The sequence below is a fragment of the Crocodylus siamensis genome, chromosome 1, assembly GCF_052110815.1.
Source record: "Crocodylus siamensis isolate JL-2025a chromosome 1, ASM5211081v1, whole genome shotgun sequence".
In the NCBI taxonomy this organism is placed as follows: Eukaryota; Metazoa; Chordata; order Crocodylia; family Crocodylidae; genus Crocodylus; species Crocodylus siamensis.
The window spans coordinates 223,173,522-223,191,599 of NC_143395.1; the positions used below are offsets into that span (position 1 = coordinate 223,173,522).

The window sequence follows — 18,078 nt, forward strand, 5'->3', positions numbered from 1 at the left end:
TCTAAGAACAGAGGAAAAACAATCCATGCAAAGAGAATGGTCTGATTCTTATCTGACACACTGCCTTCCCTACCCGTAGCTAGTGTTCTTCAGAACATAAAACTGCAATAACTACGGCAGGGAAGTACAGTGTGATTTTATGAAGATGTAAGCATGGAAAGCTTGGCCAAAATCCTGTGGCTGCTTCCCCCCCCCCCAGTGTCTGGTAGGTTTGTTTCTGCTGTCCTTGAATGCAGGTAAATTTCAGTCATTCACCAACACCACTTTTGCCACAAATTTCTCTTCACTTTTTCATTTAATTTACTTTTGCTATTAACCGAACAGCAAGAGAGTTCCCCATAGAGGAAATTATTTGGACCCTGTAAGTAATTCCTTTGGGAAAGAAGTTAAATTGGAACCTCTTTCCTCACTAAAAATCTACCATCTATCATACTTCCAATAAAGGAGTGGGTTCTTGTTTTAACAGGTGTAACAGGTACAAGTCAAATAATAGTCCAGGATAATTAAAACAAAAAAAGTCACATTACACATATGAAATCTTAAGAACTCTGTGAGTTTTGGCTTGTTCATGCTGATATATTTGATTCTGGATAGCAAGATAAATTCTTCTGTCTAGAAACAGACCATATCCTAAAGCCGCTGAAATCAATTGGTAATCTGAGTTTGGAATCAGAATTTTACCCTGAATGCCAAGTTTCTCCCATTCTTCTTTCCTGAACTTGAGCCATGTTCCTTAAATCTTGCAGAAGAGTTGAACCAGGTTGCTTAAACACCACTGAAGTGAGTCTGGACAGACACCAGGTAGAACTCCGATCTTCAACAACTCTGAACTGAAACTTGCCAAGCCTAGCCACATTTATTTTTCAGTTCATCAGAAGTGTGAGACTTCATCAGACCACAGTTAGCCTCTTTGTAAGTCAAGCTTACATCAACTCAGACCGGTTCAAGAGGCTAGCCCTTCTGATACTCAGTCCTAGTACCAGTAATTTCAACACACACAGCGCGATATTTGAGAGATGGATCCCTTCAGTTCTCCAGGAAGCCGCATGGTCTGGCCACTCCACAGTTACCTTTCTCTGCCCTATCTATTTTCCTCTTATCAGGCACACCTTATCTATCCTCACTGTCACTCATTTAATTTTTAGCTCCTCCCCATTTTTACTAACCATCAACCTGATACACGAAAGTACACCATTTTGATCATAAAAAACCCAATAAAAATACAGTGCCTTAAGTAAATGTAAATGACATTAGGGCAGAGGACAACAGCTGAAACAAGTTGTCTAGGTCAGCTCCTTACAAATGCACATCTTAAGTCTCAAAACAAATGACTGACTAACAAGAAACCTCCACATCCTATTCTTGTCAGGGTATCCCTCCCCTACCATGTTAATTAAAACTAAAATACAATTTTAATATTGCTTACCTTCTGCTTTTACTGTGAGGCTAATTTCTGCAGTCTTCAGCCCAGCTGGAAAGGTAGTAAAGCTGCACTCATATAGCCCACTGAGTGACAGACTAACATTGTGAAAATGCAGAATCCACTGGTTGCATTCCAAGGAATTTGTTGGAGGTCTGTGGGAACTGGAAGTCTTATCATTTTCCCAACAGTAAGGATTCTTATTGAAAACTGCTGTGTAACTGTAAGTAGCCAAAGGTAATGGTAAGTATTGAATTCCATACACAGGGTGATGAACAGCTATTGTTCTGTGTTGTCCATCTTCAATCTTTGACCATTGTGTCTGTGTTATGTGGATCCCAGATTCTTTCAGGATGGTGCACATAAGGGTCACGTTGCTACCAGGGACAGCATGAATTGCTTCCTTCTTGATAATGGTGCTTTCAAATAGGCCTTAATAACAAACAAACAGTGATTGTCAAGGGTCATGGACAAAACTCTTCTAGATAGTCTTTGAAACTATTTGGTGTCACCACCAACAAATTCCAGACATATGATAGACTGAGGCCTAAAACCACATTAGTGGATAGTAAACTGAGAAGGCTTAGCAGCTAGCAGAAACAGGTCACTGGTACAAATACCAGGAGAGGAACCAGAGAAGCAAGTACACTTCAAACAGGATCACAAGTTCACCTCTTAGCAAAAGGCAGGGATTTGAGGGATCCCTGCATAAATGCAAATCTTTCAAAGGACACTATTTTCTCACATAACACACCCTCAAATATAATACCCTGTTTTTGAAAGGCATTATGAAAAAAAAGTCCTCTCTAAGGCAGGTAACTTAGTAGCAGCAGCTAGGGAAAAAGGAGAAGGGGGATTCCTCTGAAACTTTCCTGACAGTGCCTGGCTTTGCACAATGGCACTGTTGGAAGGCACAGTGGTTCCTGAAGCCAGCCTGCTCGTCTTCCCTTGCCTCCATGAACAGGGAAACAGACTCAGCCTACAGCCACATGGCAATCCAAGGCAGAGAAACTCACTCAGAGTGTAGGGCTGCAGGCTGCTCTGCTTACTGCCTTGTCAAAGAGATCTGGGGGAGGCAAGCAACAGCAGCTGCAGCTCAGATCCAAACACCAACCCTGAGAACTTCCCCATCTCCCAGCATAGGGATCTCTGTCCACCTGCCTGATCAGGCACACCAAGTCTGGAGACATGCACCATGCCAGGTCTGGGGCCACATACCAGTCCCAACCTAAAATAATGAGTCTAGGGCTACATACCATGTGCAACTCAGTGCACAGCTCCAGATTCTTTCCTAGGTCTGACCTCATGTTTTGGCTCCAAGACTGTGCACCAAGTCCAGGACCGGCTGCTGGCTCTGGAGCCACTTGCTGGGGCTGACCCAGCATGGGGAACTAGCACATGGTTCTGGACTCAATACACCAGATCCAACCCAGCACATGGCTCTAAAGCCAGCATGCAGGGTCAGATTCTGTGCATCAGGTCCAAAGCTGTGTGCTAGGCTGGATTTGGTGCACTGGATCCAGCTGTGGACCAACCTCACACCAGCCCAGTCCAGTATGCGGATGGGAGGGGGCTACCACTGGGCCTGGGAATAAGGCCAGTGTGGTGGGGGGAAGGAATGGAAACAGTAATTCCCATGATTTCCAGACCCACTGAAATTAATACTAGACTAAAACGATCTCACCATGCTCCAGAGGCAGACTTAAATACAGGCGTTTCTATGGCTATTCACATACATCAGCTCTCACATTCTTGGGCAGCCTACACAATGCACATAACTTCCTGCCTCCCAGAGATGCGTGTTTACCACTGCTTCAGAAATATCTTTTCTGATCTAATTAAGACCAAGAGAACAGCTGCAGCCTTTCAGGCATACTAATCCAATATCCTAATCATACTGTACTTCATTTGTTTCCCCCAGTAGTTTGACTAACCAGGTGCTCCTGTGTTTCAAAATATGTCTGTGTTGCGGGTGGTGGCAAACAACTCAAGTCAAACCATTCAAGTCAAATGTTAATTCCAAACCATTACTGCTCTCCAGCAATTTAGGCTTGAAAATCATTACCATATTGTGCAATCCTGACCCTGTTGTAAGCTTATAAGAAATACATCTTACTTCAAATACTACAGTGCATATGACAAGTTTAAACACAGCTTGATGATATCTTTAATGTAGAGAATACACATGACATATCAGTAAGACAAATGGAAGAATTCATGTAGGACATGCAAAGAGCCCCTTAGGTTCATGACAGGTATATGCAAGTAACTAAAATATTTATATCCATAACAATTATTCTGTGTCTTGGCAAGAACAGAAGGTACGACTCCCATCTATCAAAAATCCAATTTTGCTTATTTCAGTTACCTCCGCAGTTTTAGTGGGGAGGGGAGGGGTGGAAAATAATCTTTCCATTAGTGAATAGCTTCAATGCTTGATTACTTGAACTTTACTTCATTTTTAGAGCAAGCAGCCCCCACATGCATGGCTTATCATTCAGTTTTTAAGGTGACTTGAGATTTTTGGCAGGTCATATAAAAACACAGAGTTAATTGTATGAATGAAAACGTTTCCTCAATTAGAAGCTTCATTTTTAGGGTCCATTGCCTCCATTGAATTCCAAGCTCACAGGTAGGTGTAAAATAAGCCTGTCTTTACTGTGTATAGTCTTCATCCCCAGGTAAAATTCACTTAACCAAACAACTAGTCTTAACACTGAATACTGTACATTGCATTATCCTTTTGTCCATCAGGAAAAAAATGTGTACTGGCATACAGGGCTCTTGAATAATGGAATATAAGACTCATTCAATATTTTAACTTCTTCCTGCCTCTAGTCACCACCTTCAGTTCTTAAACCTTCCTCAGCTCCCTATAATGTTACAATTACTTTTGCCTCCCATTCTCTCCTGTCTACCCCAATTAGATTATTTATTTTGAGTTTTCTAAGAGATATTGCACTTTGTTATTAAGTTAGCTAGAACCATACAGCAATGTGCTCCAAAAGCCTGAGTCACAAAAACCCAATGTGTGATTTAACAGGTACCTTAAGTTATTCGTGCAGAATTAAGAGTGGAGTAGGAACTGTATGAACAGATATGAATCATAGAAAATTAGGGCTGGAAAAGAACTCAGGAGGTCATCAAGTTCAACCCTCTGCTCAAAGCAGGACCATCCCCAATCAAATAGTCCCAGCCAAAGCTTCATCTACCCAGGTTTTAAAAATCTGCATGGATGGAGAGTCCACAACCTCTCTGGGTAACTTGTTCCAATGTTTTACTGCCCTCCTAGTGAGAAACCTTTCCCTAACATCAAGCCCAAACTTCCCTTGCTGCAACTTGAGACCATTGTTCCTGGTTCTATCATCTGCCACCACTGAGAACAGTCTAGCTCCATCCTTTTTCGAACCTTCCTTCAGGTAGTTGAAGGCTGCTATCAAATCCTCCCTTAGACTTCTTTCTCCAGACTAAATAAACTCTGTTTCTCTCCTCAAGTCATGTGTCCGAGTCCCCTAACCATTATCATTGCCCTCTGATGGACTCTCTCCAATTTGTCCACATTTTTTCTATATTGGGTGGCCCAAAACTGAACACCCATGTGGCCTCACCAGTGCTGAATAGAGAAGAATCACTTCCCTCAACCTGCTGGCAATGCTTCTACTAATGCCAGCTGTTAGCCTCCTTTGCAGGAAGGGCACATTGTTGGCTCATATTCAGCTTACTGTCCACTGTAATCCTCAGGTCCTTTTATGCAGAGCTGTTGCCCAGCCAGTCAGTGCCCAGCCTGTAGCGGTGCATGGGATGGTTCCATCTAAAGTGCAGGACTTTGACTTGTCCTCATTGAACCACACAAGGTTTAGTCCAATCCTCCTATTTGTTGAGGTCTCTCTGAATCTTAGCCCTACCCTCCGCTGTATCTACTACTCCCACCAGCTTGGTGTCATCTGCAAACTCAGCCAAATCCAAACGGTCTCAAAGCTTACTCATGTGCAAGGATGAGCTCTATCTGACTCGAGAAGTCTATGGACTGACGAGAGGCAAAGCGCTGCTTCACCTGCTACTGGCAATGGGGGTTGATTTAATCAGTGGCCTAACAATCGAAGGGAAGCTGGGAGATATCAACGGTGAGTTGATCACCTTCATCACCATAAAACTGGCAAGTCAGTCAGCAATGCAGAAGTCCTCGACTTCAGGAAAGCTGATTTTGACAAGCTCAGGAGGCTTGTTGGTGAGGCCCTAAGGGACCACGATCCAAAGGGGAGGGGAGGGGAGTTCAGGATGAGTGGTTGCTCCTCAAGGGAGTGATCCTGGAAGCACAAGCAATGTCTATCCCATTTCGGAGGCAAGGCAGCAAAGAGGCATAAAAGCCCCTTTGGGTCTGCAGGGAACTAATGGACCTCCTGTGTCACTAAGGTGAGGCTGACTGCTCTGCAATTTCTTGGATCCTCCTTCTTCTATTGCTTAAAGATTGGCACTATATTTGTCCTTTTCCAATTGTCCAGCACCTCTTCTAATCACCATGATTTTTCAAAGATGATTGCCAGAGGCCCTGTAATCACATCAGTCAACTCCCTCAGTGCCCTTGGGTGCATCCCATCTGGCCCCATGAGCCTGTACACATCTAGTTTTCTAAATAGTCCCTAATTTGTTCTTTTGCTGCTGTTGAGTATTTCAGCCTTTTCTGTATCCTCTGTCACTAAGCAGCTTCCCCCATTTAGTAAAGGACCCACACTTTCCCTGGCCCTCCTCTTGTTGCTGACATCCTGTAGAAACCCTTCTGATTACAAAATGCAGGCCCTGAAGACCTTACAAGCCAAGGCCCCAAAGAACCATAGAAAATAATTTGCAGAATGAAGGTCTTGACAGGTAACACGCACATATAAATAAGCAAGTAATAGAAGCATTGATCACCAGGATTTCATTATTTTATCACATACATCTTGTGCAGAAAATAAAAAGGGAGGTGGAGAAACTATGATCTGCAGGCTTGCTTATGAGGTGTGAGAAAAGAATTATTTTTTAAATGATTTTTAATGAACCTAGGATCCTACTCTAGCAATGTTTTCCTTGCTTTCACTGAAAGTTTCTCACTGAATACAAAGTAGAAAGTGATCTAGGACCTCAGGGTCTGTCCAGCAGGCAGGTCCAAGACCTCTACTTAGTAAGGCATGTGTAGTATTCATGCAGCTGTTGCACTCAACTTGGACCCGGATAAAAAAAATCTGACAAGAACTATTTTTAATAGCACATGTAAAGTCAAGTAGGAATTTGAAATCTTCAGGTTAGCTTTCCCATGCTTAATTAATACCAGAGCACTGTGCCCCTTTTATCCAATGTGAGCTACAGCTCTGTTGTAAATTGTCATCAATATCTTGCAAATTATTTCTCTTTCAGTTTCATGTTGATTTGAGTTTTATTTTTCTTTTTTAAATTCATGTACCTTAGGTTAGGCCCCCAAACCCATCTTTAGTCTTTGTTCCTGCCTGAGTTTTTATCCATAAAAAGCACCTAGTAGAACAGACAACTCAGACACTTTACTTAAAGCACTCTGATTTTCAAAGGAGCTGAACACTAGCAGCCCTACTGAACTGAAACGAGGAAGCTGCCTGCAGAAAGAATAGCACAATTTTGTTCTAATTTGTGTTTGTTGAGCTCTGGTGTACACAAAGCCTCTTCATTAGTCATCTTATCTGGCTCTTTTAACATTTAGGATAAAATGAAGATCTTTCCCAAATTTGATCGTGATCAATTTGCCTTCCCCAAAATGCAATCTTTGATAAAATTCAGCTACATCTCACAGCATCCATTTATGTTCACAGGACTGTATTTAATTTCGTACTGAAAATAGATGGAATCCTCAACATTCAGATCTGCAGCAGATAGCATACAGCCAAATTGAAATGCTCTCAAATTGGGTTCTAAAAACTTCAGATCCAGCTTTATTTGCAGTAAATGTAATTGTCTGATGAAGCTCCATGATACACACATGACTCTTCTTTTCCCCTTTTTTCACATCTTATTCTGACACTGAAAATGCTTTACCTAGTAACAACCTTGTCCTTTTACTAGGACAGCAACCTTTTAATACAATATATGCAATGATTGGGGGACCTAATATTTTCAGGAGTTTCCATCAGCAAATACCATGACTCTGCAGTTTGTGGTCTGATAAGTCTTGCATGTCTGAGTATGTGAAAAGTGGGGTAGCACTCTTAATTCAGAGTGAAGTACTCATTCTTCAAATACATTTTCCACCAAAAGTGAGCCAGAGGTTGTTGCAACAAGAAACCACTAAAAGAGCTAACTTAAAAAAAAACCCCTTAGCTGTTAGTGAAGACAATTTCTAAAAACTCAAGCTGCAAATATGTGAAAGCTGCCCCCTCTACCTCACATGCACAAACATAACTTTAATAGTACAATCCTTGCATTAAACAACAAGTTTACACCATTTACACAAATGAGCTAAAGAAAACCATTCTACGAGAACAGTTTTTGGTCTATAGTTTAAACAAAGTTAATTTAGAACACTTACCAACTGTCTCATGTGCATGGACAAACAAGAAGAATGCCAAGAAAGACCATCTCTTCCCCATCATCATTCTGTTTTGTTTTATTTCCATGTCTGTCTTAGCAGTTTGTACAAGTTCTCTATACAAGGAAGCCAAAAAAAGCCTGCTCTGCAAAAAAGCATAACATCAGTTTATAGTGACTTCAAAAGGCGTAGCTCTTGACAGGAAACTGAGGTTTCATGGTAAGACTGGTAAAACTAGTATATCTTATATTGTCTTAAGCACCTGAAGTGTCTTAGCTAATAGTCTCTTTAAAAACAGTCTAAACAACTATACATTGAAAAAAGCAGCTGAAAATTAAAGTCAACTTCCCTGTTCAGTGCATACAAAACTCAGAAACAGTAAATCCTGAATATCACCTAAAATGTGTAACAGGTTTGTACGAGTGGATGATGCATGCCATGTAATAAGGACGCCTTTGTTATCTGTGCACTGTATTCCTAAATTTTTTGAAAAACTAGTTAACAAGGAGATTGACTGCTGCTCAGAGCTGCCATTTCACAGCTGATGACCACTTGTGAACAATTGTACTGTTAACAACAAGATACTAACCTAATTCATATTCAATGTAGACCATAACAAACCATGTTCAAAATTTTATGTAGAAATAATGTCTATAATGCCAAGCAACACTGGTAGTCATAAGACTAATCTACTAAATGTAACTGAAATCAGTAAGACTACCCCACTTAGTAAAAGGTATTAATTAATTAGTGCTTACAGGATAAGACCTGTAGGAAACACTCTGGGGCAAGGACTCACTGTATTTGCTTTAAAAAGCAACACATTTATCTATGACGCTACATAAAATTAATACTTCAGTGTCATTACTCATGAACTGAGTTATCTAGCAATTTTTCATTTTTTCCCCTTCGTATGTGTCTGCAGAATAGTTTGACACATGAATGTGCTATCAATCTTGATAAAACTAGTAACATGGGGTATGTTTAACATTTTGTGTCGTGGCACAAAATTTTTATTTTGAATGGCAAACACAGGCTGGGTTTAGTGTTTATAGTCCTGTGAAGCTGGGGTAAACATTTGCTATAAATTCTGTGACACGATTTATTCCATGTCAAAGGAGTTAGTTATTTCCCCCAAGTTTTTCCTGCAGTGCTTGTAAATCAACAAACCAGGTGAGATGGTCTACCAAGAAGGTGAGTGCTGCTGCTACTTTAAGGGAAGGGAGGCTGCAGGTGAGGCAGAGGTCAATCAAGGGAGCCCAAAAGGGGTTGGGCTTGCAGGATATAAACCCAGAGCCTTAGCTGAGTAGGCAGTCTGATGTGAAAGTTGAGAAAAGAAGAGCTCTTGAGCAGAAGGGTTCTAGCAAGGGTCCTAATTAACACTTGAGTTGAGGTAGGCAGGACTGGTGGTTTAGAGACTTGAGAACAGGGGTGGTTGAGGTCTCAGCTGGCTTAGGAGCCAGACAGTAAGAAGAGCCAGCAGGGTCAGGGACCTATAGCCTGCAAGGGGTAAGAGCTAGCGATGGGGATCTGTAGCCTGTAAGGGGTAAGAAGAAGCAGGGCCAGAGGGCCCATAACATGAGAAGGGTAGAGTCTGTTGGAAAGGACAGGGGCCGGAGCCCAGAAATGGCAGAGAATGCAGGCCTAAGCCCAAGAGGGGTAGAGGCTGGCGAGGTCCAGGTCCAGGAGGGGCTCAGATGTTTAAGGCCACTAGGGCTGGAGCTCTCAATAGTGGCAGAGACTGTTCCAAGTTTAGGGGCCTGCATTGATTGCAGTTGACACTGGGGCTGAAGGCCCACAGATGAGAGAGTTACTGGATTGGACAACATGCCTCAATACCCAATAATTAGAAACCTCTGCAAGGTTTGGGTATCTCTAGAAGGGGAGATAAAGAGGCCATGTAACTGGCCCTTAAGGTGATGAGTAGTAATGCTTGTGTTGATGAATATGACATCTCACTTGGAGTCCTGGGACAGCCTCCTTTCTGAAATGAATTCCATCAATCCATGGAAGGAAAGTTGCAAGTTGAAGCAGAGATTGCCCAAAGAAAGTGAAGAGGACAAAGCTGGAGGGGGCTCCAGGGATGTTGTGGCTATCCTTGGGGCTGGACCTTGTTATAGATGGCTTACATATTCTTTCTAATTTCTGAAAGCTTCCTCAACATCCCTGTGTCTTACTGTTTCCCTCCCCAATTCAAACTTTCAGATCTGCTCACTGAATTATTTTGTTACTTATTTTTAGTTGAGAACACCACCTTATCTGCCCAACAAAAGCTTCCAATATTAGTCTACCTCCTCAACATGGCACAAGTTACTAGTAAAGAGGTACTTGCACTCTTACAACATTTGTGCATGACCAGTTAGACTAGGTTGGAAATTTGTTCTGTACATCTACATTGGTGATGATGGAAGCTAACCCCCTGGCTCATGTGGTACCTGGCATTGCAGCTTATTCATCTGACATCTGCTATTACCCTATAGTGGCATGTGCCAATGCAGACTGCTTGGGGGCAGATGGGGGTTGGCTTGACTGAATACAGAAGACTGGGTCTTGGATTCTACTCTTGAAGGTGGGAAGAAGAGGTATGCAACAGAGTGGTCTGGCCCTTTTAAGTGGGGCAGACAGCTCTGGCGTAGGAGCCCAGCTGCAAGTGATTCTTTAGCAATTAAAGGCCCAAGGGGAGACTGCTTCTTCCCCAGCTTGAGCTCCCTGCTGTCTGGAAGTGTTGCATAAGTGCAGCATCAACAGAGGAGTCTGCCAACAGCTATTAAGTATTGCTAGACCTGAAGGCCATATGCAGACAAAATGAGAGGTATGTGTGCATGACACTTTAAAGCAGGCTAAATGCTTTTGCACTGCTTTAATGGTGTCAGTGTTTGCACACCTTGGCGGTGTATTGCACACTAATTCCAGCCGCTGTAGGAAAGTTGGTGGCATAAAGAGCCTTAAATGACTTGGGGTGCAGCAAACTAAAACTCCTTTGAGGAATTTTAGTTTCTTGCCCCTACAGCCTCAGAGCAAAGTACTGGGCTCCATGCAGCTCCACAGCTCTGCACGAAGCTCTGCAGGCAGTTTGACAGCAGCCCAGGGAAGCAGGCTCTGCCTAAGAAAAGGGGCAAGCCTGATCTCCACTCCCCCACCACCCCCACCCCGGAGTCTGCCTGAGATGTGTGGGGATCTGGTGCTTTTCTCTCTCTCTCTTTACTTCATAGGGCTGTCAGGCTCTGGAATGGGTTTCCTAGTAAGGTGGTGCTACCATGGGGAGCTTCAAGAGAAGGCTGGATAGATGTTTGGCTGAGGTGATACGATCCTGGCACGCGTTCCTGCCCAGGGCAGGAGGTCAGACCTAATAATCTGTTTAGGTCCCTTCCAACCCTAAGGACTATGACTGACAGCCTGAGCTGGGTGCCTTCGTGCAAGTGCCACCTGGGGTGTGGCGGCGGCAGCGGCGGCTGCTGCTGCTGCGGAGGGAAGCACCAGCCCTCCCCCACAGTCCAGAGACTGCTTCGCCTGCCAGCAGCTTGCCCTCCCTTCCCCTCCCTGCCGAAGAGCCAGGTAACTCAGCAGGGTGCATGCACAACACAGGGGTTTAATCAGCCCTAAATTGAAGCAGTGTTTTTTAAAACCCACCGCTTCAATTTAGGGCCCCTGTTTTGTCTACACACACCCTTAGGTTCTACTTTAGACCTGGGATGTTGTCAGACATTACAATTCGCATGCACGAACTCTATTGAATGTGATGTGGTTTTAAAATTAGAATGTTCTGTGAGCAGTTGCATATGAAGGGCTAATACTGTCTAATGTGAACAGGTCTGGCTTGGAGCCATAAGGCTGGTGAGCCTGGGTGTACCCAGGAACTGCCAACTTTGCCTTTTAGTTGCTCCGCTTCCCCAGCAGCTGCTACTGGGGAAACCATCAGTCTGGCTGCTTGGCTCCCCAGTAATCTGGGGCAGTAGACTCTGGGAGGATAGATTATCCACATGTTGGATGGGGAAGTGGGGCCTGGGATGGTCCATCCTGGGATGCTAGAGGATTGCAAATTGCTCATTTTGGCCCTGTGGAACAAACTGATATTGCAACATGAGCTGCCTAACATCAGCTGAAGATAATCCTTGCCCACAGGGGGGTAAGTCTGAGAAACTCAGAACCCACTTAGCTCATCTTTTCTTGCCTTAATACATGGACACTCCCATCATAGGAACATTTAACATGTGGGAAGGTTATAGTGTTTTTTACCCATGCTCCAGGGGTGGGAGGCTGTAGCAGGGCACTAGCTTGTAGTAAATGGGTTTAGCTGCCATTCCTCAGGGCAGCAGGTGCCAGTTGCTATGGCAACTGATTGGGTCAGCTGACTGCCAGGGGGCAGGGCCTGGCCTTTATAAACAGAGAAGGCTGAGGCCAGAGCTAGTTTCCCTCTGGCAGCCTGAACAGCAGGAAGCTCTGCTGCAGAGCAGAGCAGAGCAGAGCAGAGCAGTCCGACCATTGGCATTATGATACGCGGTGGAGAGAACCCTGACAGGGAGACAGAGAGTAGTCAGGGTGGCGCTTAATGGAGGTTATAGCCAGGGGGCTTATTTTGTGTTTCAGCTGGTAGGCTTATGGTTTAGAGTTTCTGTTGTTGTTTGTGTAACACTGGAGGACCGGGAGAGGCTGTAGGGGTGGAGGAGGCCTCATTAGGAGCTCCCCAGTAAGGTGGGGGTGTTCCTAGTGCCGTAGGAGGTGCTGCGTTTTGGGGTGTCCCGACCCCGGCCCAGTGTGGGCAGCTTCGGGAAGAGCTCGATGTAGGCAGAAGCCCCAGTGGGGTGTGAGACCCGGGAAAGGGGTCTGGGGGCCAGGTAAGGCTGAGGCTGCCTGAGCCCCAATCTTGGGAAGCCCAAGTCGGGTACAGAAGGCCCCAGTGCGGTGGGCGTGCGAGAGGTGCGAGCAAGGGCCCCAGTGCGGGCGGGGAGCGTGAGAGGCGTGAGCATATTGGAGCAGGCCCCGGGAGAGGGCGCGTATATTGGACATTGAGCAGGCCCCAGTAGGGCATTGTCTGTGGGTGAGAGGCCCGGGAGAGGGTGCGGATGTTGAGCAGACCCCGGGAGGGGGCGTGGATAGTGAGCAAGTCTCCAGGAGAGGGCGAGCTTAGGAAGGAGGGCCCGGGAGGGGGCATGCATATAGAGTAGTCCCGGGAGAGGGCGCATATAGGGCAGAGTTCCGGCACAGTAAGGCGGGCACTGCGATCTTAAGTTATTAATGGGAGACTGCCTTCCTGCCCACTGTGGCAAAGACGTGGCGGGTGAGACCCGAGTTGGCACGGGTAGGTAGGGCCCCGGGGGAGGTCACGGCATCCCTAGAGCCGGTCCTACCACAGAGGCACTTTAGAGTCCTTGAATGAGCTTGAGTTAAAGCACCCCCACCACCATTTTGAAGTGCAGGGACATTGATACACAAGACATGGAGGTTGCTGGAGTGTGCTAACTGGTACGCTCAAGCAGACTCAATCGAGTCTGCTTTGATGTATTGTAATTACAATGCATCACAGCAGTATCCCCACATGTCTACAGGCATCCTTAATGTCTAACCACTCTCCTGGTTTCCTCAGGATGAAATGCCCATATCAGGCTTCACTAGTTGGTCACTGTATTCTTAGAGAGAGATTCAAATTTGTTCATATGGTTTAATGACTGTCCTAAAATCTTTCCCTCCACTGGAGTTTGCGTCTAAGTTTTGAAAGAATACTGCTTTAAAACACAAAAACAACTCCACAAGGACCATCAATAATAATAATAATAATAATAAAAGAAAACCTGCCACTATATGAAATCAAGGACCCTGAGATATATAACACTTATACCCCAAGTGCTTCTTTGTAGTAACATTAAAAAAAAAAAGCCTCAGGATATCCTGTAATCCTGTCAGTTGTCACAAGATAAGGAAGGCTGTGATAGCAAATTAAATAGGATGTGGCTGCAGAGGTGATGTCTCAGTAGGTGGCACATTGGTGGTGGCACTTATAAACTACCTAGCTCCACTGGTACAAAAGCCTGAATGTTTTTATCAACATGTTGCTGACAGCTCCTTAGAACAGCTCTGGATAACCTAACAGAGAAACATCCTCAAGTCATCAAATATTAGTGCCAGCCACATGTCAAATAGATGTAAAGAAAGAGCTCAAGGTAAAAATCCCTGTATAAACAAGTGAAGAGTTAGTTGTTTGCACCTAGATCCCATAAGGGTATAAGAAATGGTATTGAGCTTTCCTTTGGATAAACTACCAAGTGAACATTTTACCAGCTGCTCATCACTCAAGATCTTACTTCACTGCTTGTAGGAAGCACAGACTTTACCCTTTGTTCCAGGCCTAATTTCTAGCTCAGGTTGTGGCTTTGTCTCTCTGACTTCCTCTTCCAGTTTCACAAGAACAACTTCAGTTTGTGGTTCTGTTGTATAGCGCTACAGTGTTTCTGTGCAGCTATCTTATTTGCCACCAGAATAGCCATATTGCTTATTTCAATAGGGGCTGGGCTGTGTTGCTTGCATTTCACTTTGCTGTGGCTGTAAAGCACTGGGGCCCTTTATGTGACGAGCATATTCTACAGACAAACCGTTAGGTACTTGCACAAAATTCTCGCATGAGGTGTCTGGATTTATCAGCTCTTTCCTGACTTTAGCAGATCCACTATAATTGACAGCCAGTAGATGGCGCTGACAACCCAGCACATTCCTGGTCCAACACTTGAAATTCATGTCATCCACTTTATAACATTAAATTTACCCACTTTTTGGGGGGTGGCTGTAGGGGATCTCTAATTATTTTCTTAAGGTCCATTCACCACGAGAGCAAGCATTCTGAATGACAAAAATGACTTTTTCCATAGAAGCCATGCCAGTCTTTTCTATTATGCTGCCTGGTCACAAAAACCTCAATTGCAATACCATTCTTCTACCTCAATTACAGTAAGCTGAATCTGAGGAGAAAGCAGAGCTGCAGTCAGTCCCACAGAAAAAGAAATCTTGAACTCTGGAGACAAATTCAATTATTCACAAAGAGAACCTTTTCAGAAATACTGGTGTGTGAGCTATTCCTACTGGAGGTAAGGAATGATTACCCTTGCAGACTAGTGTCCTCTAAACATTGCTTAAAGAAAGCTCTGCTCCCCAGTGAAAAAGGAGCTCAGGCTTTGAAGCTGGAATTTCATTAAAAAGCAAACTAACCTCTTAGCTTTGTTTGATGCTTTGCACAAATGTTCCTATTTTTTCATCAGGTCTTGTTTTTGAGCTTCTTTAAAAATAATACTGGTAAGTGCTGTTATCAGGGAACTTTCCCACAGAAGAAGGTGCTGGGTTACTGATTAAAGTTTTCTTCAGGTTGGAGGGTTGACATTTCTAGGGAATAGGATACTGGCACGGATGTCCGGAGACCTGGATTCAATCTCCATCTCTGCAGCTGTCTCATCTTCCAAACTTCACCCTGACAAGTGCCTTCACCTTGACTTCCTTTCCTGACTCTAGCACATCTTGCCCATTGACAGAACATTATTTCTCAAGGCAGTTCACCTCTCTCTCATGTTGTGTGCACACACCGGGAGGCATATGTGTGTTCCAGTTTGTTAAGCATTGCCTGAATGCAAATAAAGTAAAAAATCTCTTTCATCAAAAATTTCTTTAACTGAATGATGCTTGGAAAAAAACTATTACCTCAGCATTTTTTTCACCTCTCAGCATGGATCATGAAGACAGACTGACAGAAAACCACTTTTCTACTAAAATGAAAGAAAACTCCTTCATAAACATTTTGTTTGGCTTCCAGGTTTGGGGGCCAAATTTAACCTGGCATAGTCCCTTTAATTAACCTTGTCCCCATCTTTATGCAACCAGTAAATTATGTTGTGTCTCCTCCTCTCCCCATTCTCTAAGTTGGTAAATTGGCACAGGCATATCTTTGTCCGCCTGAGATCACAAACCAAGAATAATTTGGGAATCCTGACTCCCGATCCTGTGCCCCAAGGGAAACATCCTCAGTCACCATTTATGTTCTACCAGTACTCCAGATTAGAAAATAGCCACACAAAAAAAAAGCTTCCTGTGATGAACTTGTTCATGTTGAAGTCTTGGGCTTCTATTTCATGTCATGTCTGAAATTCATAATATAAAATCTATTAGGGAAATTCCAGGTATTTTAACTTTAAAATAAATTCCGCAATGGCCAGAGACAATACATGAGAACAGGCTTCCTTCTCCCATAGTCACACTTAGAACATCTCTGTCTTCCCTGCCTGAGCTATCACAAGCCTCTGAACCCTGTATGACAAAGCAAAATATTCTGGAAAAATAAATTCTGAAAAAGAAACCAACCATGTACCAACAAAGAAGACTGTTCCATGACATTTCTAAGAAATTAGAGACTGCAAAGAGCCATTATTTTCATTTAAGAAAACTGCCTGTTTTCTGTTTCCATTTCAGTTTCAGGAGAGGAATTATATTTCTTCCCCACTGTGTACCACCAGATTTCTTTACCTGACAAACTACACTGGTGACCCCTCCAGAACAAACCCTAATCAGCTCTCTAACCCCTAGCAGCTGAAACCCTAACTTTAGCCCTAACATAAGCCCTAGCCAAGGTGTGGGGCCATCAGCTAAAGAAAATCAGGACATGGTTAGTCTTTCCATTTCCCTCATGCTGTGACCCAAAGCAACTGAAACCTAGCACTTGCCCCAATCTGACCCTTCCCATCACCCCAAACAAACAGACCCTTGAGACTCCAAACAACCACAGCCCTAATCTTAGCCTGGGGTCCCCTACAAATCTTAAGCTTAAGTCTAGCTTGGCTACCTTGGCTGATGAAATGCTAATCCTAACCATTATCATTACCTTAGCTAGAGCCTATCCCCCCTAGCTCAAAATCCAGAATACATAATCCTACCAACCACAGCTCTGTGAACCCTCAGACTGAAGCCCTAACTCTACCTGAACCCTAGCCAGAGCAGTAATCCTTGCCAGGGGCCCCAAGGAGAACCTGGTCAGAGAGAGTTGCACCTAATCCAAACCCAGACTATCCTATCAGTTCAACCCTTAACGATAGCTCTGTTATGGTTGCTGACTGCTAGCAGTGGACAAGTTAACTCCAGTCCTAACCCTAACCCTAGTTGGGACGGGTCTATTACCCTCAACCAGCAGCACAGCACGAAGAGCCCTGCCTACCACAATTCTCAGGGCTAAGATAGCCTAGTAACCCCATCTTAAATTTTACCCTCAGACTCTAGTGGCTGAACCCTAACCTCAATTCTAGCCTGATCATTACATCCACCATGGTGCCTGCCACTCCAAACAAATGCAGCATGGATAGCACTCCCAGACACAGCCGGTAGTGCCTTACATGCTACATCCTGTTATCTGTAGCAGCTGAAAAGTGCTAGCCACTTGCAGTGTCAGTGAATATAGCCATGTTAGAGCATACCACCTATAAAAGGTAATATTGGATATTTTCTGTCATGTTTTGCTTTGCAAAATTATGCAGCACCCTTGGCTGAAACCTTGGAGATTTAAGTCAGGTTTCTGTGTCAGGTGGCAGTTGAGAGATGCAGCTCCCATGAAGAGTAGCCCGGAGACAGAAATGGAACTAAGTGAGACTACCTGCTTTGACTCAGTTTGAAGGACACATGCAGCACATGGGGCTTTTCCTTCAGCTAAGCCTAGAAAAGAGAATAACTTGAGACAGGACAGAGATGGTTCTGAAATAATAAATCAGGTTTCTATCCCAAGCTGCACACCATTTTTCCTCCTCATAATAAGTGTCCTTGTCAGACAAAGTTAATTCTTCCTTCTTGCCATACTTGAATGTCTTCACATATACACAAGCCCTTAGCAGAAACTAAACAGAGCACATTCAGAATACACTAAAGTATAAAGGATCAAAATGTAGTACAATTAATTCCAGCCTGGCTAATTTTGAGGCAGACCATATTTTTGTTTTACATATAAGCGATCATTGGCACAGTGCAGCCCTGATACCCTACTGAGGCCTCTAGGTGCTGTGCAACAATAATTTAAAACCAGGTAACAGTATTCTGGGAATCACACCTTGGTATTCCTTGAATAGGGTGCATTTGCAACATTTACCATTAATGCATAAGGCAGACAAGG

At 43.9% G+C, this 18,078-nt stretch overlaps 1 protein-coding gene across 2 annotated transcripts in view; it reads right to left on the reverse strand.

Annotated features, from left to right (window-relative positions):
- Positions 1-8,069, reverse strand: part of CD96 (CD96 molecule) — a 49,857-nt gene extending 41,788 nt beyond the window's left edge. For both annotated transcript variants that reach the window (XM_090057910.1, XM_090057904.1), the window contains exons 1-2: positions 7,953-8,069; positions 1,427-1,852 (exon numbers count right to left, since the gene is read on the reverse strand). In XM_090057910.1, coding sequence (XP_089914036.1) covers positions 1,427-1,852; positions 7,953-8,040 — 514 coding nt within the window. In that variant the 5' untranslated portion in view covers positions 8,041-8,069. The remainder of the gene's footprint in view (positions 1-1,426; positions 1,853-7,952) is intronic.
- Positions 8,070-18,078: the final 10,009 nt, after the last annotated feature.